The sequence below is a fragment of the Perognathus longimembris genome, chromosome 7 (assembly GCF_023159225.1).
Source record: "Perognathus longimembris pacificus isolate PPM17 chromosome 7, ASM2315922v1, whole genome shotgun sequence".
Lineage (NCBI taxonomy): Eukaryota > Metazoa > Chordata > Mammalia > Rodentia > Heteromyidae > Perognathus > Perognathus longimembris.
Window position 1 is genome coordinate 9,385,914 of NC_063167.1, and position 20,313 is coordinate 9,406,226.

General features: G+C 45.4%; 1 protein-coding gene across 3 annotated transcripts in view; it reads left to right on the forward strand.

The window, feature by feature from the left end:
- The first annotated feature begins 556 nt into the window (after positions 1–556).
- LOC125354605 (protein DDI1 homolog 2) overlaps positions 557–20,313 on the forward strand; it is a 40,619-nt gene continuing 20,862 nt past the window's right edge. The window contains exons 1-3 of one of the 3 annotated variants that reach the window (XM_048350289.1): positions 557–852; positions 11,626–11,755; positions 15,615–15,851. In XM_048350289.1, coding sequence (XP_048206246.1) covers positions 715–852; positions 11,626–11,755; positions 15,615–15,851 — 505 coding nt within the window. In that variant the 5' untranslated portion in view covers positions 557–714. The remainder of the gene's footprint in view (positions 853–11,625; positions 11,756–15,614; positions 15,852–20,313) is intronic. The other 2 variants (XM_048350291.1, XM_048350292.1) reach the window with 2 other exon arrangements.

Genomic DNA, 20,313 nt, shown 5'->3' on the forward strand with positions numbered 1-20,313 from the left:
CTGAAGATGACGAATGGAAACCAGCCTGGGCAGAGAAATCCAAGAGACACTTAGGTCCAAGGAACCAGCAAAAATCCGGAAGTGGAGCTTTGGCTCAAGTGGTAGCTCCTAGAGCAGAAAAAGCGAAGGGACAGCAGCCAGGCCCAGAGTTCAAGCCCCAGAACCTGCATGCAAAAGTAAACAAATAAACAAGTAAATAAAACGAGCTTGTGGAGCCTCCCCGAGTTGGGTTACAGCTAAACCAGCCAATTACGCGCCCCCCCCTCCCCCGCTGACGTTTCCCGCCGTGAGGCCACGCCCCTTCCCACTCGGCGCGTTCCGATCTCCTCCCGCCTCCCCTTTCCGGCGCCGTCCCCGTCGCCGACTGCCTGTCGCGAAAACCTGGGGCGAGCCAAGGCGGGCTTTACGGCAGCCGCGTTGCGGCGGGGCGGGGCGGCGGGCGCGCTTGACGGCAGCCGTGGGAGGCAGGCCGGCAGACAGTCTCGCAGGCGGGTGGCGGCTGTGGCGGCGCTCGCTCTGGAGGGGCGGTCGGGCCGACTGGCGGGCGGGAGGGCCGGGAAGGGAAAGGAGGGCGCCGCCGAGCGAGTGTGAGGGAAGGCAGGAGCGAGCGGCCCGCGCCGTGCGCCGCAGCGCCCAGCCAGGCCCCACCGCCACCCCCGCCTCTCCGTCCCTCCGCCCCGCGCCCGGACCGGGCCGAGCCGGGCGGGCCGGGCCATGCTGCTCACCGTGTACTGTGTGCGGAGGGACCTCTCCGAGGTGACCTTCTCCCTCCAGGTCGACGCCGACTTCGAGCTGCACAACTTCCGCGCGCTGTGTGAGCTCGAGTCCGGCATCCCCGCCGCCGAGAGCCAGGTACGCCCGCCGGGCAGCGGCCCGGGGCCTCCGGGGGGGAGGGGGTTGGGAGGGGTGGCGAGGGCAGGCGTCCTCGAGCCCGCCCGCACGCCCCGCACGCCCGCCTCGCAGCCCGCACGGAGAGGCCCGCGTCGGCGGCGGCCCCCACATGTCCCGGGCGTGCGGCGGGGGCCGTGGAGAGGGACGGAGATCCCGGCGCCCCGTCGCGGCGAGGGGCGCGGGGGCTCCCTCCATCCTTCCCGGATCTCCGGCCCCAGGCACCTCTCGCCTCTGGATCCAGAGTTTGGGGTGTCGCCGTGGGCCCAGTTCACAGCCTTGGTTTTGCAAACAGCAGAGTTCTTAACTCCTGCTTCTCCAACCAGAAATACCAGTTTGGATCCCGACAGGGAGACATCCATCTGCTTCTTGGGCAGAGTTCCTGCTTAAATATACGTAGTTTGCCTTTAAACGTGCAGATTGACACGTTAGGGTGAGCGTGGCAAAGTTTGAGACACATGCACACACACAACCTCGTTTTGAGGTCTTTGGAAGTGCTTTTTTTCCCCTGCAGGCTTTGCTAGTTAGGTTCATTTTGAAAGGAAAAAAAAGTAATTAGTTGAACCTAAGCTGTTTATTTCTCTGGATCCTTTTCTGGTAGCAAGCCAAGTCCCTCCTCCTTTCGGATCACGATTCGGTTCGCAGTTGAGTTGGGTCAGTTCAGAGCTCAGTGCTTTATAATGTTAGCTTGAAAATAGTCTACTGTCTTCTTCATGGGACTTGGTTTTCATTTCCCTCTCCGGCTTGTGGGGAAAGGAGTTAAGCTGTCTTACTTTTTAATTATCAACGTAATTTATTCTCAAAGTGCTTTTGGGCTCCCACTATGATTATGAAATAGAATAGGTATCAACTCTGTAGCCTTTACACCAAAACCCTTGGATTCTACCTCTGGAAAGTGGCCCTTGTATTGATAAAGTCTAGACATTGGGAAAAAGAAGACTTCCCAGGTCTCCAATCTCGCTTTTTACTGCAGTTATGAAATAGTTCTGAAAACTGTTGCCCAACTATAGCTTGTTCTTTCCTGGCGTCTGGTAAACAAATGTGTCAATATATTTTTTCAGAAGTATGATTCCTGTACACAATATGAACTTTAGAACCTTGGCATAAACTCAGTTCAGAAAGAATTTATTTCAAGACACAAGATGTCTGTTATGTGGTGGGGCATATTGTTTTCCCGACCTTTTTTTTTTTTTTTTTTTCTTAAATCCACAAAAACTCAGGAGCCAGTTTTCCCCTAAACTTACCTGGGGAGCCAGGAAAGGGCAATTCAGAGAGAGAGGGGAAAGTAAGCTTCAGATTTTCAGGTGACTTCTCAATGATTCTTTTCCCTCTGGTTGCTATTTTACCCTTATTGTAATCACTAGCTGGTAGGAGAAATAAGAAATGAAGATGCAAAATGGTTGCTTTTTTGTTTTGTTGTGTTTTTTTTGTTTTTTGTTTTTGCCAGTCCTGGGGCTTGAACTCAGGGCCTGAGCACTGTTCTTGAGCTACAGCGCCACTTCCGGCCTTTTCTGTTTATGTGGTGCTGAGAATCGAACCCAGGGCTTCATGCTTGCTAGGCAAGCACTTTACCACTAAGCCCCACAAAATGGTTTTGTTTTTGTTTTTGTTTTTTTTGACCAGTCCTGGGCCTTGGACTCAGGGCTTGAGCACTGTCCCTGGCTTCTTTCTGCTCAAGGCTAACACTCTGCCACTTGAGTCACAGCGCCACTTCTGGCCATTTTCTATATATGTGGTGCTGGGGAATTGAACCCAGGGCCTCATGTATACGGGCAAGCACTCTTGCCACTAGGCCATATCCCCAGCCCGGTTTTTTAAGACATGGGAAAGAACAGAGATTGAGGTTGTTTCTCTTTCTTCCACACTTTTTTTTGGGGGTGGTGGGGGGAAATACAGGGTTGGAACCAGGTCTTACAAGGTACTGCTCACATACACACCACCCAGCTGCCCCTCCAGCCTGCTACACTCTAGATTACTCAGATTAAACAAAAAGTTTAAGTGGATTAAAGGGGATTGGAAGACAATTGTATGATCCAGATAGGCTCTGCCCTCTGCCAGTTGGAAATGTAGGAATTCATTTCTAGTTGAACAGTTAGGCTAGCTCCAAATTCTTCCTTTTTCATTGTGTCAGAGCTCTGGCATTACTTTTTTCCCAAGCCAAATTAGCATAAAGAAACCTGGGCTCCAACTAGTGTTAAGCTGGGATTTGATAGCTGTAAACAGCGGCCTGTTTTTCAAGTTTGTTCTGTTGGCTCCATTGTAACCTGACAGTGTAGTGTCTATTTTAAGATATCTGGTGGTCGGTTTTCTTTCACAGGCTTGTCCATCAGTCAGGAACAGGATCCACCCTAGACACTTGAGTCATTTCCTTCCATCAAATCATAACAGTAAACATTATAGTTTTTCCTCCCGTTTGCCTCCTAGGACTCTCCTCCTCCATTCTCCTGGTCTGTTTACCTCTCTGGGAACACCTCCCTTCTCACTTCACCTCCCATTGCTACTCAGTTCTTCCAGGACTTTTGGGGGGGTGAGAAAGGTTGTGCCAGTCCTGGAGCTTGAACTCGGCGCCTGGGCACTGTTCTTGGGCTTTTGCTTTGTACCACTTGAGTCACAGCTCCACTTCTGGCTTTTTTTCTGCTGGTTAACTTGAGATAAGAGTCTTGTGGACTTTGCTGCCCTGGCCTGTGAACCACGATCCTCAGATCTTAGCCTCCTGGGTTGCTAGATTACATATCAGCCTTGCCTGGCAAGTGCATTTTTCTTGCTCCTGAATTTTCTTTTTCTTCTTTCTTTCTTTTTTTTTTTTTTTTTCTGGTCCTGGGGCTTGAGCTCAGGGCCTGGGTGCTGTCCCTGAGCTTATTTTTAAGCTCAAAGCTTAAAAAGTGATCTACCACTTGAGCCACAGTGCCACTTCCAGCTTTTTCTGAGTAGCATATTGGAGATAAGAGTCTTGTGGACTTTTTTGCCCCAGCTCACTTTGAACTACCATCCTCAGATGTTAGCCTCCTGAGTATGAGGCATGAGTCACCAGCTCTGGAATATTCTTTGTGTATGCAGATCACGTTGGTCTCCAGACATTTTCTTTCATATGTCCCTATCACAGAGATGTGTCAGGACATGCTCAGTGTTCTGTATATGTATACACAATACATTATTGTGTGATATATATGGTCCTTTATGTGCTGTATGGGCATGTTTAGTCTGCACATATGCTATGTGTATCAGTTATATACATGGAATAATATATTTTGTACACAAAAAAGAAATACAAAACAATTTGAGGAATGATAAACTAAAATAAATGGGAATGAAAGTTCTAGTCTTCTGTTTCTTCCTATACCCACATTAGAGATGGATCACTGGCTTGTAATCCAAGTTTTATGTCAGCATCACTTGTACCTTAGCAGACAAATGGAAAGATGTTAATTTGGGGGGGCGGGGGGGGGTGTTGGTCGTGGGGCTTGTATTGGGTGTGGGCACTGTCCCTGAGCTCTTCAGCTCAAGGCTAGCGCTCTACCACTTAAGCCACTTCTGGTTTTCTGGTGGTTAACTAGAGAGAAGAATCTCACAGACTTTTCCTTCCCCGGGGTGAATTGAACCACGATCCTCACAACTCAGCCTCCTGAGTAGCTAGAATTATAGGCGTGAGCCTCTGGTGCCGCCTGGCAAGATGTTGATTTTTTTCAACAGCTCTTGTTTGGTTATAGTAGTTCTAATGCAATGATAACAGATTTAGAATAGAAACCATCTTCACTTGTACATAGGATTAAACCCAGATATATTCTATCTCTCATACAAGCAGCCATGGCTGTGTGATACTTTGAAGTTGGGGTGAGCTTCAAACAAGTATCAGAATTTAGCTTCCTTTTCAAGTAATCCCTCCCCCCCTTCCTCCCTCCCTCCTCCCCCCCCTCTCTCCCCTCCCTCTCTCTCTCCCTCCCCCTCTCCCTCCTCTTTCTCATTCTTTTTTTTTGTGGTAGTCCTGGGCTTCAGTGCAGGCCTGGGCACTGACTGTCCCTGGGCCTTTTTTTGCTCATAGCTCTGCTTCCAGCTTTTTGGTAGTTTATTGGAGATGTTCTCATGGACTTAATTGCCTAGCTGGCTTCCAACTGTGATCCTCAAATCTCAGCACCCGGAGCAGCTAGGTTTATAGGTGTGAGTCACCAGCACCCAGCTATAGATTGGTTTTACTGAAGCATCATTATTAGCTACCTGTATAGGTAGCAGGTGGTATAAACAGATTGGAAGGACTCTCAAATTAAAGTCATATTTAAATACCAAGTAGTAGTTGTCCTTGTCTGTGACTGGTGGTTTGTAGAACACTATTATAAACCAGTAGAAACTGAAACTTTTCTATTGTAGTTTGGGCAAGTTTATTTTCTCAGGTGGTTTTCATGTGTATTCTGGTAAATTGCAGAAAATTTGTAATAATAGAAAAGGATAAAGGGCACAATTGTATATTACCTCATAACCCAGAGAAGACAGCACTTCATCTTCTCTGTTGTCAGCATTGAGACAGGGTCTTGCCATGTAGCCCAGATTGTCCTAGTGCCTCAACCACCCCAGTGCTGGGATTATAGGCGTGCTAACGTTGTCATACTGAAGTGTATAGAGTTTTGTGGAGGGTTTTCCCCTTCGGTGCTGAGGATTGAACTCATGGCCTTGCTGCATGCCAGGTAAGACTTAGCTGTGTCGGTGTAGCGTAATTTATTTAATAGTTTTCTTGTTCCTGGGCATTTGACTTGGAAAAAATTGGAAGCAGTTCTGAGGACTATTGCCAAAGATATCCATGTGCTTAAGGATTTGTCCCCACTTCTGATTGTTTTCTTAGGATATATGTTTGGTACTCGGGTTTGAACCCAGGGCTTTGTGTCTTTTAGGCAGGTTCTCTACCACTTGAGCCACACCTTCAGCCCTTTTTTTACCTTAGGTTGTGTGTGTGTGTGTGTGTGTAATATATATGATATAATATGATAGTAATATAGATGGATGATGGATATAGATTCTGGGTTTTGTCTGGGCTGGCCTGGGCTGCAACCCTCTGTCCATTGCCTGCGTAGCTGGGCCTCCAGGTGCCTCTTGCCACATCCAGCATCTGTTGAGATGGGAGTTTTGGTAAACTTTAATCATCTTGGCCTTAAACCACAAGCCTTGATCCCCCTGGTCTTAAGAATTACAGAATTGTCCAATCACAGCATATCATTGGGCTGGGAATGTGGCTTAGTTGTAGAGTGCTTGCTTGCATGCCCAGCATGCGTGAAGCCCTGGATTCGATTCCTCAGTACTACATAAACAGAAAGAGCCAGAAGTGGTGCTGTGGCTCAAGTGGTAAAGTGTTAGCCTTGAGCTTGGGGACAGTGCCCTGGCCCCCACACCAGAAAAAAAGCATATCCTTTCTGAAAGGCTTTGAGCAACTTGCCAAATTACCTTCTAGAAGGATCCATAATGGTCAAGGTGGCTGTTAAATAGATTGATAAGTTGGCATATAGTGAGCACTCAACTAATTCTATTATGAGTCAGTCCATTTAAGTAATTCCAAGAATTTGTGGCCATTTTATGGCCCATAGTGCTAGAAATGTTTCTTTAGAGCTGGGATATAATTCAGTGGTAATGTGTTTGTCTAGCATGTGTGAAGCCTTGGGTTCAATCCCTAGCATTTTTCCTTCACAAAAAAGTTTCTGTTAATCAAAGGCTCTCAGAGACCTCCTACTTAAAGGTTTTGGAGTCTTGTTAATTATCCTATGGCTCAGTGTTGATTACCATTAGAATCTAGTCTCCAGGGTACCTTCTCTGGAATAAGTGCTAGCAGCTGTGCCAGTTCTGCAGCTCTGCATTTGTGGCTCTATGGTGTCCGATGTGTGGCTTATGACGGACACATTATTCATTGTAGTTTTGAACTTGGGAAACTTGCAGGGCTGAGAGCCCAGTTCCTTTTGTTTCCTCTGGTAGGGATTTAAAGCCATCGCTCTTTAACAGCATGGCATCTTGATATATACCTCTCAGGCTGACCTTGAACTCACAACCTTCTTGCCTTGGCCTCCAGAGTCTGTATCCACCTCAATGTGAAGAATGTTTGCTCTTTACTGAAGTCCTTGCCTAATATCCCTAAAAAATTAAGATCAGATAGCACTGTTCATTCCATAGTTCATAAATATGCTCAATGTTAGTGACTACATGATCCTTACAGTTTTGTTACCTCATGCTGCCTTCCTTTTTTGAGGGGTGGGGGGCTCTCCTGGGGCTTGAACTCAGGACCTGGGTGCTGTCTCTGAGCTATTTTGCTCAAGGCTATCGCTCTACCACTTTGAACCACAGCGCCACTTCCAGTTTTTGAGTGCTTAATTAGAGCTAAGAGTCTCACCAAGACTTTTCTGCCCCAGCCGGCTTCGAACTATGATCCTCAGATCTCAGCTTCCTGAGTAGCTAGGATTAAAGGACAAAAACAAAAAGCAGCAGTATCTGCTGCAGAAAAGACAGGGCAGCTAAATAGTGGCATGTGGCTGGTGTCTGTAAACTGGAATCCAGAGAGCTGGGAGTTGTCTAATTCTTTTTCATTTCCTTTTCCCTCTTTTCTCCCCCTTTCCCCTCTCTTCTTTCTTTCCTCCTTCCCTCCCTCCTTTCTTCCCTTCTCTTTCATTCTAGGGTTGTGCCAGTGAGCTACATCCTCAGCCCTGCTATTCATGTTCAGGCAAAGGACATTTTGATCTTCCTGGTGGATGTAGATCCTTGGTGATGATGGGTGGCTCCATAGCCCTGGCTAAAGTCTCCCAGTCGTTCAGGAGGCTGTAGGTTGTGAGGCTGTGTTTGCAGTAGCTGCGCAGCGCCAGAGAAGAGCACTGGCTTTAATGACAAGCCGATGTGTGTGGCACTGTTTCCGTTATCAGTAGTTCTGTGGCTTCCATGTCTTTTTCAGCCCATGAATGGACAGATAATGCTTACCTCACAAAAATGATAGTGACGCATCAGTAAGGGGATATGAGGACCAAATGGAGACTGACTTGGTGCTGGCTTACCAGCATTCTCTTAATAGATGGCAGTATGGAAAGACAGCCATCCATCAAAGTGGCACTTGCTGCCTGGCAGAGTGGCTCAGGCCTGTAATCCCAGCTACTTGTGAGGCATAGGGGGGTTCAACAGCCAGTCTGGACATGAAAGTTCTTGAGATTCCCCTCTCAGGGGCCGGACATGGAGCCACATGCTCTCATCCTCAGGGACACTAGCACAGATAGAATGGTTGCAGTCCAAACCAATCCAGGTATAACATGGAGTAAAGTGAGACCTTACCTCAAAATTGATCAAGGGGCCTAGGAATAATGTGACTTAGTAGTAAGAGTGCTTACCTTACTGGTAAGAGTGCTTACCTTACATGAGTGAAGCCCTGGGTTCCTTTCCTCAGTACCATATAAACAGAAAAGGCCAGAAGTGGGACTACGGCTTAAGTGGTAGAATGCTAGTCTTGATCAAAAGAAGCTCAAAGACAGTGCCCAGGCCTTGAGTTCGAGTCCCAGCACTGGCAAAAAAATAATAATAATCAAGATAAGCTGTGGCTCATGCCTTGAAGAAGCTGAGATCTGAGGATCGTAGTTCCAATCCAGCCCAGGCAGAAAAGTCTTTGAGACTCTTATCTCCAACTAACCACCAGAAAACTGGAAGTGCTAGCCTTGAGCAAAAGAGCTCAAAAGCCCCACGGCCATTCCTGCCTCCCACCCCACCCCCACTAGAAAAGAGCATCCCAGGGAAGTAATCTTGTCTAACTAACTACTGACAGTTGAATTTGTGTACCTGAGAAGTTAAAAGAGTGGCCATAGGAAGTAGCATAGGCTCAAGTGGTAGAGCACTACCCTTGAGCACGGAGGCTCCGGGACACAGCCCAGCCCCTGAATTCAAGCCCCAGGACTAGGGGTGGAGGTCACAGGGGAAAGAGTGGCCATAATGATTGAACTCAGCCACATGTTTGCTAGGCAAGCACTCTACCATTGAGTGCTCCCTTCTCCCAACCTGTATTTGTTTTTGTGTTTTTTTTAAGTTTTTCATTTTTTCCCTGGCTGGTCTTGAACCTTAGTCCACCTATCTGCCTCTCAAGTGGTTAGAATTACTGGTCTACAACACAGCACCCAGCTTAGCTATCATTGTACACCTCAACCTATGGTGTGTGCGTGTGTGTGTGTGTGCGTGTGCGTGTGTGTGTGTTGGGTTGGTATTGAGGCTTGACTTCAAGGTCTCTTGGGTTTATCCACTCACTGGTGGTGCTTTACTGCTTGAATCATAGGTCTCCTGGCTTTTTGCTATCAGATTTGGATTTGTCTGCCTGGACTGGCTCTGAACCTCTGTACTCAGATCTTCGCCTCCTGAGTATCTAGGATTAGGCTATACCTAGCTCCCTTAACACTTCTGGTTTATGGTGGTTTTTCAAAAGCAGTCTCACAAAATCTGTGTTGATTGTGGTTTTGTTTTGTAAATCCAGGTAGTTGAGCATCATGTTGTACTCTTAATTTGACCGAAAGACCATTGCATAAACAAGTGTTAGTGAATGGTGTGATCCAGAAACAGTCTATTAAGATGTCTTCAGCTCTGCTGATTCAGTGTGAGAAGTTAATGGTTTTTCTAGTAATTGGTGCAACTTGTATGATGAGACCTGCAAATTCTACAAATCAGTTTTATACTCCTGCTTAGAGCAATTTGATTTCGGAGGATTATTCTGCTCTTGTAGTGCAAATCTTAAGAAGGGATATGACAGAATCAATTTTTTGCCTTTTTAAATGCTCTCCTGGTTTCAGTTCCCAGGTAACCTGACCAGGAGAGCTCTGAGGACAGACAGGCAGTGGAACATGGTAGATGATAGTGCACAGAAAGAACTGAAAGGGACAGCTGTAACGATGATCTTGCCCCAGCTGCCTGCTTGACAAATGGGAAATATGAGGCCTAGACTGGCTGGGTGGCAAGCCTCTCCCAGGGAGTTACTGGCCGAGCCAGGACCTAACTCAAGTTGCCTTTTTTGCATGCGGCCCAGTGTAAAGAAGAAAATGTCTTACTCAGAATGCTTCTCTGGAGTGTATAATAATGTGATCAGATCTTTGTTCCTTTGTGGTAAAATTGTATGCTTTTACATACCTTGTTCTTTTCCTTTCACAATACATACTGTTACCTACTTTTCTTCCTGATTACACTCCCAAAAGAAGAATTTTATTAGCTAGTGATAGATACTTCTTGAATCTTTTCTACCTATGTATTAATAGATATTTTCTGAATTTCTTTCACTTTTTTTTCTTTCCTCTTTCACTTTTTTTTTTTTAATCTCTTTAGTGTTGAATTCTCACTTTTATTTTCTGCTCATGAACACAAGATTGTTAAAAGTTTGGGGCTGGGGATATAGCCTAGTGGCAAGAGCGCCTGCCTCAGATACACGAGGCCCTAGGTTCGATTCCCCAGCACCACATATACAGAAAATGGCCAGAAGCGGCGCTGTGGCTCAAGTGGCAGAGTGCTAGCCTTGAGCGGGAAGAAGCCAGGGACAGTGCTCAGGCCCTGAGTCCAAGGCCCAGGACCGGCCAAAAAAAAAAAAAAGTTTGGGGCTGGTAAGAGAAGGAAACATGCAGGAAGGTAGTTAGAGCCGTCACTGGATGAGCTCATTGTGAAGTGTGCACATTATTTATTAGTACTGTAATGGCATACTCAGAATGCATCGCACCCCCCCCCCATTTCTCTTGTTGCTCAGAATTAAATCTTAGATTATTTGCACTATTTCCATCAGTTCATACTTCAAGAAACAAGTAGCCACATTTTAGTGGAGCAGCAAGATACTAAACAAGCAAGTGAATATTTAGTGTATGAGGCAAGGGTACATTTTACAAAAAGTTCTTGGGTTGCTGGGGTTGGAACCTAGGGACTCATGCTTGTTAGGCAAGCAGGTTTGTTTGTTTATTTGCCAGTCTTGGGCCTTGAACTCTGGGCCTGGGTGCTGTCCCTAAGCTTTTCACTCAAGGCTAACACTTTACCACTTGCTACAGTACCATTTCCAGCTTTTTCTGTGATTAATTGGAGAAAAGAGTCTCATGGACTTTGCTGTCTGGACTGGCTTTGAACCCCAGCCCTCAGATCTCAGCTTCCTGAGTGGCAAGAATTACAATCATGAGCCACTGGTGCCGATCTCTTCTCCTTTTTTATATCAAAATGTGGTGTCCTCTGCAAATAACTATCCAGAACAAAAATGGTCCAGGTGCCTGGCTAAGCAAGCAGTTTTAACACCTTAAGTAAGCTCTAGCCTTAGAGAGCATATTAGAAAACTAAAGGGGCACTACTTGATGGAAGAGGGACAGGAGAAAGGACCTTGCTGAGGTAGAGAAGGAACAAATGAACTGCTCTGAGGGCAGTGGGTCCCATTTCTTAAGGACAGCAGTCCCAGGTGAGTTGTGATGTGTGGACAGTGGGACCCAGTAGGTGTTAAGAAGGGACTTGGGGGGCTGGGAATATGGCCTAGTGGCAGAGTGCTTGCCTTGCATACATGAAATGAAGCCCTGGGTTCGATTCCTCAGCACCACATATATATAGAAAAGGCTAGAAGTGGCGCTGTGGCTCAAGTGGTAGAGTGCTAGCCTTGAACCAAAAAGAAGCCAGGGACAGTGCTCAGGCCCTGAGTACAAGCCCCAGGACTGGCACATAAAAAAAGGCAAACTGTGATCCTTTGCTCTATGCCATGTTACTTCTCAATGCTTTATACTGTTAAATGTTTTCTTGTAGATCGTCCATGCCGAAAGACCTCTCACAGACAATCATAGGTCATTGGCTTCTTATGGCTTGAAAGATGGAGATGTTGTGATTTTGCGCCAAAAGGAGAATGCAGACCCTCGGCCTCCAGTGCAGTTCTCAAGTAAGATAATTCCTATGCTTAACCTCCCCCAACTTGACCACTTCTACTGATTCTGAGTTGTGGATTTGTTTTGCGTTCAGCTTTCTAGGGTAAAGTTCCCAACTTCACCTAGTGGGTGATTTGGACAAGTTGTTTGACTCTTCAGATTGATTTCCTTTTCTGTAAAGGTAGCTGCCATAATAATGAACCCAGGCCCCGAGAGTTGAGGTGAGATCAGTGCATGTGAAATCTTTAGCACAGAGAGCCTGTGGTAAACATTAGCTTCTTTCATTACCAGTGATAGTCAATACAGTAATCTTTGTCCTAGGAAAGGACTCACTGTCACACAGGCTCACAGCCTGTGATTACTGGCTGACTTGCTACTCTTGTCTGGTGGTTAGGACTTGGACTTACATCTCACATGATCCCTCTTTACTATTACTATTATTTACCATTAAAGAATGAAGCTCACCCTAAGTTTAAGCCCCACTACTGCCAAAACAAAACAAAACAAGTTATATTTGGCCTGGAAATGTGGTTTAATGGTAGAGTGTTTGCCTAGCATATATGAAACCCTGGATTCGATTCCTCAGTACCACATACACAGAAAAAGCCAGAAGTAGTGCTGTGGCTCAAGTGGTAGAGTGCTAGCCTTGAGAAAAGAAGCTCAGGGACATTGCCTAGGCCCTGAGTTCAAGTCCCAGGATTGGCAAAAAAAAAAAAAAGAAGAAGGGAAGAAAAGAAAATGAAGCACAGACTTCACTGATGTTGGCAGAATGACATAGCTAGTAAGTAAAAGGAACTCAAACTTGGTGCTTTTTTCCTTCACATTAAACAAACAGCTGGACCACTGGATTCTATTCTTCTCTTCTAACAATGTTAATCATGTAAAATAGAAGCTATATTGGATGCTCCATTCAAATAGAAGTTTGTAGTCTGGAGTCTGTATTTGGTTATAAGAAGTTTCGGGGCGGGGCGGGGGAAGGAGTTACAGTGTCCCAGAAATACACAGAATTGGGAGGAGGGGGGTATGAGAGACAAGGTTACAAACAGTACAAGAAATGTATCCAACGCCTAACGTATGAAACTGTAACCTCTCTATACATCAGTTTGATAATAAAAATTTGAAAAAAAAAAAAAAGAAATACACAGAATTATGGTCATGTCAGTGCATTTGCTGTTAGAATCCATAGTTTTCCCAAAGGGTATTATGATTCATGAAAAGATCATATACATATACCTGGTTTTCCTGTGTAGTCCAGGCTGGCCTCGAACTCACAATCCTCCTTCCTCAGTATCCGGACACTTGTAGGTCTTGATGTAGAACTACTTCATGAATATGTTAGTGTTTTCTATTTCCTGCCATACTGTGGTAGAGTTCTTTAAACAATGGTTGGCCTCTAGGTCACCTGATTTGAAAGTTATGGCAGATGATAGGTGTTGGGGCAGTAGACTCCAGCTTGGAACACAGGGCTTCCATTCAGCCTGATGCTGGAGATGAACAGAGCAGCAAGCTCTGGCTCCTTCTCGTCTTGATTGCATTCGTCCCTGGAGGCTACTGCTAACCTTTAGAAAGATAGTGGTTCAAATAACTCCAGTCAATAAAAACCAAATCTTACTTAGGCTATTCTGGTGAAGTTGTTGGTACTAGCAAGTCACTGTTTCTGTTCTGTTTTTCTGTACTCTTCCCATATAGACAGGACAGCCATTAGGTTTGAGGGGATAGAGAAGATCTGTTTACAAAGTAAACAAATGTTTCAAAGTTACTCACAAGATAATGTATAGTAGGTAGAGATCAAATTTCTGGCAGAAGGCATGCCCCATAGATGTTTAGTTAAACTAGCATAGATTAACCACTTGTTCATCTTCTTGCTGGGTGCCTATCCGCCAGCTGTTTCTTTTGTTTGTATGTGTGGTCTTGGGGCTTGAACTCAGCCTGAGCACTTTTCCTGAGCTTCTTTTGCTCAAGGCTAGCACCTACCACTTGAGCCACAGCGCCACTTCCAGCTTTTTCTGAGCACTTTACCTAGAGATAGTAAAAGTACTGACTTTCCTGCCCAGGCTGGCTTTGAACTGTGGTTCTCAGATCTCAGCCTCCTGAATGAGTAGCTAGGATTACAGGGGTGAGCCGCCTGTGCCCGGCTCAGCTGAGTTCTTTGGTTTTGGGTGGTTTTTTGTTGTTGTTGTTGTTTTTTGCTTGTCCTGGGGCTTGAACTCAGGGCCTGAGCACTGTCCCTGGCTTCTTTTTGCTCAAGGCTAGCACTCTACCACTTGAGCCACAGTGCCACTTCTAGCTGTTTTCTATATATGTGGTGCTGAGGAATGGAACCCAGGGCTTCATGTATATGAGGCAAGCACTCTTGCCACTAGGCCATATTCCCAGCCCCTCAGCTGAGTATTTTTTTTTTTATACTTTTATTTTTTATTCTTTTTTTTCTCCCCTCCCCTCCCCTCCCCTCCCCTCCCCTCCCCTCCCCTCCCTCCCCTCCCCTCCCCTCCCCTCCCCTCCCCTCCCCTCCCCTCCCCTCCCCTCCCCTCCCCTCCCCTCCCCTTCCCCCCCTTCCCTCCCCTCCTCCCTCCCTCTCCCTCCCTCCCCCTCTCTCTTCCTTTCTTTCTTGACAGTCTTGGGCTTGAACTCAGGATCCTAAACTTGCTAGGCAGGTGCTCTGCTTTTTGAGCCATACCTCAGCTCATTACTGACTTGGGAGAAGACAGTATGTCAGTTACATTATCTTGACAATGAGCTTGATTTTTTTTTTTTTTTTTTTTTTTTGGCCAGTCCTGGGCCTTGGACTCAGGGCCTGAGCACTGTCCCTGGCTTCTTCCCGCTCAAGGCTAGCACTCTGCCACTTGAGCCACAGCGCCGCTTCTGGCCGTTTTCTGTATATGTGGTGCTGGGGAATCGAACCTATCAGCTGAGTATTTTTTTTTTTTTTTTTTTTTGGCCAGTCCTGGGCCTTGGACTCAGGGCCTGAGCACTGTCCCTGGCTTCTTCCTGCTCAAGGCTAGCACTCTGCCACTTGAGCTACAGCGCCGCTTCTGGCCGTTTTCTGTATATGTGGTGCTGGGGAATCGAACCTAGGGCCTCGTGTATCCGAGGCAGGCACTCTTGCCACTAGGCTATATCCCCAGCCCTCAGCTGAGTATTTTTGAAGGTAATAATTAGTTGAGCCCTCAAATGTGATGCCGAAACCTTACCCCTGAGTTTAATCCTTTTAATAGTCCCAAATTTGGGGCAGGTTTGATGATTAAATGTATTTTGGGGGTAGAAAAATAATAGATTGACCCAGGCCAATACTGGCATTCTGGTACTACTTGTCTGTCCCTTTTTAGGGTAAATGCTCTATCATTTGAGCTCTGTTCTTAATCCTTTTAATTTTTGTTTTGTTTTGTTTTTATGACAGTATGGGGCCTGAATTCAAGGCCTCTTGCTCTCATGTCTGGAGTTCTGCCACTGGATGCATGCTTCCAGTTCTGGTTTTTCCTTATTAATTAGAGATAGAATCTCTCTAGTTTGTTTGCCTGGGCCGGCATTCAACTATGATCCTCAGATCTCAGCTTTGTTAGTAGCTACTATTGCAGTAGTATTACCAGTATGAGCCAGTGATTCCTTTTTGTGTGTGTGTGTAGGGAAGTTGTTTTATTTTTGCTGGGCCTGGGCCTTGAACTTAGGGGTCTAGGTGCTGTTGCTGACCTTTTTTTTTCTCAAGGTAGGCACTCTACCACTTCAGCCACTGCTCCTTTGTTTTTATAGTCAAAGAGTGTGAGCAAGGGGAAAGACATGAAAGTGTCTGCAGTGACCATTTGCTGCTCTTACTGCATATTGTGTATGGGCTTGTTCTTGTCTCATTTGAGTGTATTGTGTATATCTTCCCCACAGACTTACCCCGGATAGATTTTAGTAGCATAGCTGTGCCTGGCACATCAGGTCCCAGGCAGCGCCCATCACTAGGAGCACAGCAAGCCCACCCATCTCCTCGAGAAATGGCATCATCTCCTCAGGGCTTGGACAACCCAGCTCTGCTCCGAGAAATGCTGCTGGCCAACCCACATGAGCTATCCTTGCTGAAGGAGCGCAACCCGCCTCTGGCTGAAGCCCTGCTCAGTGGAGACCTAGGTAAGCTTGCTTGCTAATGTCAAAGGTGGTTTACTTGGCAGTGGTGATGGAATTCTAAAATTAAAACCCATCTAGATTGGTTTACTTGTTCTCATTAGTTTTAGCAACACATAATAAACCAGGTACTGATATTTTAACCTGGCCCCTTAGGTCTTCAGTTAAAGATTACCAGCAGCCACTGATCTCAGCTGAAATACCTTTAGTCCAGGACACAGCTCCAGTGCCATCAATATGTGTGGCCACAGGGAGCCTCATCCCCTTCTACTCTGTATTTATGTGGGAACAGGGTTGCCAGCAGTTTTTTTTCTTTGCCAGTCCTTGGGCAGTGTCCTTGAGCTTCTGAGCTGCTGAGGAATTGAACCCAGGTGAGCACTTTACCACTAGGCCATATCCCCAGCTCCTCCGAAGCCATTCTTTTTATTAAATAAAGCATTTGGTTTTGTTTTTTTAAGACAAGGTGTCCCCATGTAGCCCAAGGTAGCCTCGAATGCCAGTCTTTTCTATGTGTGTGTGTATGTGTATCTGTGTGTATGTATATTTGTGTGTGTGCTGGGACTTGAATTCAAGGCCTCATGCTCTCAGCTTTTTGGCTGGCATTCTACCACTTAGCCATGCCTCTGCTTTTATCTTTCTGCTTTTTTTGTCTGTACCAGTCCAGGGACTTGAACTCAGGGTCTAGGTGCTGTTCCTGAGATTCATTTGCTCATGGCTAGTGCTGTACCACTTGAGTCATATCTCCACATCTGGCTTTTTGGTAGTTTCATTGAAGATAAGAGTCTCACAGCCTTATCTGCCTATGTTGTCTTCAAACTGTGATCCTCAGATCTAGTCTCCTGAGTAGCTTGGGTTACAGGTGTGAGCCACTGACACCCAGCTTTTTTTTGTGGTTCATCATGGGGCTTGAACTCAGGGTATGTCCCTGAGCTTTTTTACTCAAGGCTAGCTCTCTATCACTATGAGCCACAGTGCCACTTTCAGTTTTCTGGTGGCTAATTGGAGATGAGAGTCTCCTGGATCTTTCTGAAGTCTCTGGGACGTTTCTTTCTTAGCTTGGCTTAGAACCTCAGCCCTCCAGGTAACTCCTGAGTAACTGGGATTACAAGCATGAGTCACTGGTGCCTGGCTGCTGATTTGGAGATGGAATCTTGTAGGCTTTTCTGCTTAGGTTGATCTTTTTTTTTTCTTCTGAATAATTACTTATTTATTGTCAACGTGATTGTTGTACAGAGGGTTAGTTTCATACATAAGGCAGTGGGTACATTTCTTATACAATTTGTTACCTCCTCCCTCATTTCCCCTCATAGGTTGATCTTGTGATTTCAGCTTTCTGAGTAGGTAAGATAATGGGAGTGAGCCACCAGTGCTTTGCAATTTAATTTTTTTGGGGTGGTGGTGGTGGTGTTTTTTGTTTTGTTTTGTTTTGTTTTTTGCCTGTCATGGGGCTTGGACTCAGGGCCTGAGCACTGTCCCTGGCTTCTTTGTGCTCAAGGCTAGCACTCTGCCACTTGAGCCACAGCGCCACTTCTGGCCATTTTCTATATATGTGGTGCTGGGGAATCGAACCCAGGGCTTCATGTATGGGAGGCAAGCATTCTGCCACTAGGCCATATTCCCAGCCCCACTTCTGGCTTTTTCTGTGTATGTGGTGCTGAGGAATCGAACCCCGGGCTTCATGCATGCTAGGTGAGCATTCTACCGCTAAGCCACGTTCCCTGCCCCGGTTTAATTTTTTTTAATGTTACCATACTTAATTATCAAAGACTATGCAGAGACCCGTTTAAGTTTATATATTTAAGTATACCAGTAGATAAGAAATAGCAATGTTTTTGTACCTACATCTTGTAGTAGCAAGCAATGCTTTCTTTTCACTAATTTTGCATGCAAACCTATACTTAACTGATTTGCATTTAATTCGTCTGGTTTAAGGCAGGGAGTGTTATGAAAGAAATAAGTAGATGATAAAAACAAGATTATGATGCTGTTTTCCTAGGTAAATAGGATAGCAAGGACAGTGGGGAGGGGTGGAGTGGAGATATCCTGCCATACCGATGGCCATTTCTCACTGATTACAATAGGAAACTTGCAATCTGAATAGAAACAATATGATAATTTCTTACAAGAATAAAAGATCAACTGCATATCAATGGCTTATGCCTATAATCCTAGCTCAGGAGGCTGAGGCCTGAGGACTCAATTTGAAGCTAGTCAGGGTAGGGAAGTTCATGAGAGAGACTTATCTCCAATTAACCACCAGAAGTGGTGCAATGGCTCAAAGTGATAGGGCTCTAGCCGTGAGCAAAAGAGCTCAGGCCTTGAGTTCAAGCTCCATAGCCACCACCACCAACAACAACAAAATAAAAAGTCGTGGAAAAAATTTTTTTTTATTTTTTTTGCCAGTCCTGGTGCTTGAACTCGGGGCCTGGGCACTGTCACTGGCTTCTTTTGCTCAAGGCTAGTGCTCTACCACTTGAGCCACGGTGCCGCTTCTGGCTTTTTCTGTGTATGTGGTACTGAGGAATCAAACCCAATGCTTCATGCATGCTAGACAAGCACTCTGCCACTAAACCACATTCCCAGCCCAGGACTATTCTTTTTTTTGTCATCATCTCATATTGTCTTCCTGAGTGGCTGGGACTACAGGCGTGAGCCACCATTGCCCAGCTTAGTACTTTCTTTATGCTGAAATTGAATGAAGAAAAATCTTGCCTCCAAAGAGAAAGTAAACACTGATTGCCAAAAAAAAGTTTTTTGTTTTTTTTTTAAGTTGGGGAGCCTTCCTATCTCTCTCAAAGGTGTTTTTGGGGGGTTTTGGCTTTTCTTCTTTTTTCTCCCTGCTTTTGGCCAGTCCTAAATTCAGGACCTTGTGTTTGCTTGCTTAGCTTGCATTCTTGGCTGGTGCTTTACCACCTGAGCCATTCCTCCTGCCCAGACTTTTCTGGTTATGTTGGAGATGGAGTCTTCCAGACTTTCCTGCTTGAACTTTTCTTCAAATTGCTTCAAATTGTTATCCTGCAGATCCTAACCTTTTAAATAGGTAGCTAAGATTTCAGTTCTATTTTAAGAAATTATGTGGTGCAGAGTAGTACTGATTTTATTTATTTAAAACTGCTTTTAAGGTCTGGGAATGTGGTTTAGTGGTAGAGTGCTCACCTAGCATGCATGAAGCCCTGGGTTTGATTCCTCAGCATCACATACACAGACAAGTAGGCACCGTGGGCATGATGGCTCAAGTGGCAGAGTGCTAGCCTTCTTTTTTAGAAGCCAGGGATAGTGCTCAGGCCCTGAGTCCAAGCCCCAGAGGACTGGCAAAAAAAAAACACACGAAAACACCTTTTTTTTTATTAATTAAAAAAAAATTTTGACACAGTGTTGTGCAAAAGGGGTACAGTTACATCATAGGGCAGTGTGTACATTTCTTGTGATATCTTACACCCTGTTTTTCTTTCCCTTCCCTAAATCAGGTAGACATACATACAATACACAGTGTACCAAAAACATATACAGTAACCACATGGCCTACGCCAAAGGAAATTCACCTAGGACTTTAAATGTAACATCAACAATAGAGTTTGCTTATCCTTGGCTTATATGAACATACATACATAGCTTTTGAGCTATTGTGATCCACTGAGAGGTCTATTTTTGACCTTTATATGTTGAGTAGTTGTTTGGTTTTAGTTACATAATGTAGGGTCGCTGACCCAAACCTGTGGGAAATACCATTTGACAAGAAGTTTTTTGTTTTGCAGACCTGGTCTCTACTGTCTCCCCCTCCCCACACCTTAACAGTCATATATCAAAGAGATCATGCCCCTTTGTTTTCTGCCGAAAACACCTTCTTTTAAAATGTGTTTGGCTAAGCAACTCAAGGGTAGCAGAGGGGGGGAAATTAGAGAAAAAGAAGGAACAGATTACACGAAGTAAAAGAAAAGAGATGTATATGTATATATCACCTGAGCTGGAAGGAATTGTTTTAAAGTCACTAGTCATAGAGGACACAAGTATTGTAGACTAGAATGAGAATTGACATTAAGGATAAGATCTCTATTTTATTTTAAATTTTGATTTTGGAAAAAATAAATAAGAAAGCAAGGGGAGGTAGTGTGAGGGGCTGGGGGAGGAGGGAGAAAAACGAGGAAGGGGAAGAGGTATGACAAGAAATGTATATGTATTCACTACCTTAAGCATGCAACTGTAACCCCTCTGTACATCATTCTGACAATAAATAAAAAACAAATAAAAAATAAAATAATATCTGGAACTGGGCCCCGGTGGCTCACACCTGTAATCTTAGCTACTGGAGAGGCTGGGATCGGTTCAAAGCCATCCCAGGCAGGAAAGTCTGCGAGACTCATCTCCAATTAACCACCAGAAAACTGGAAGTTGTGCTGTGGCTCAAAGTAGTAGAGTGTTAGCCTTGGGCTGAAGAGGTCAGGGGGACAGCACATAAGCCCAGCAATCA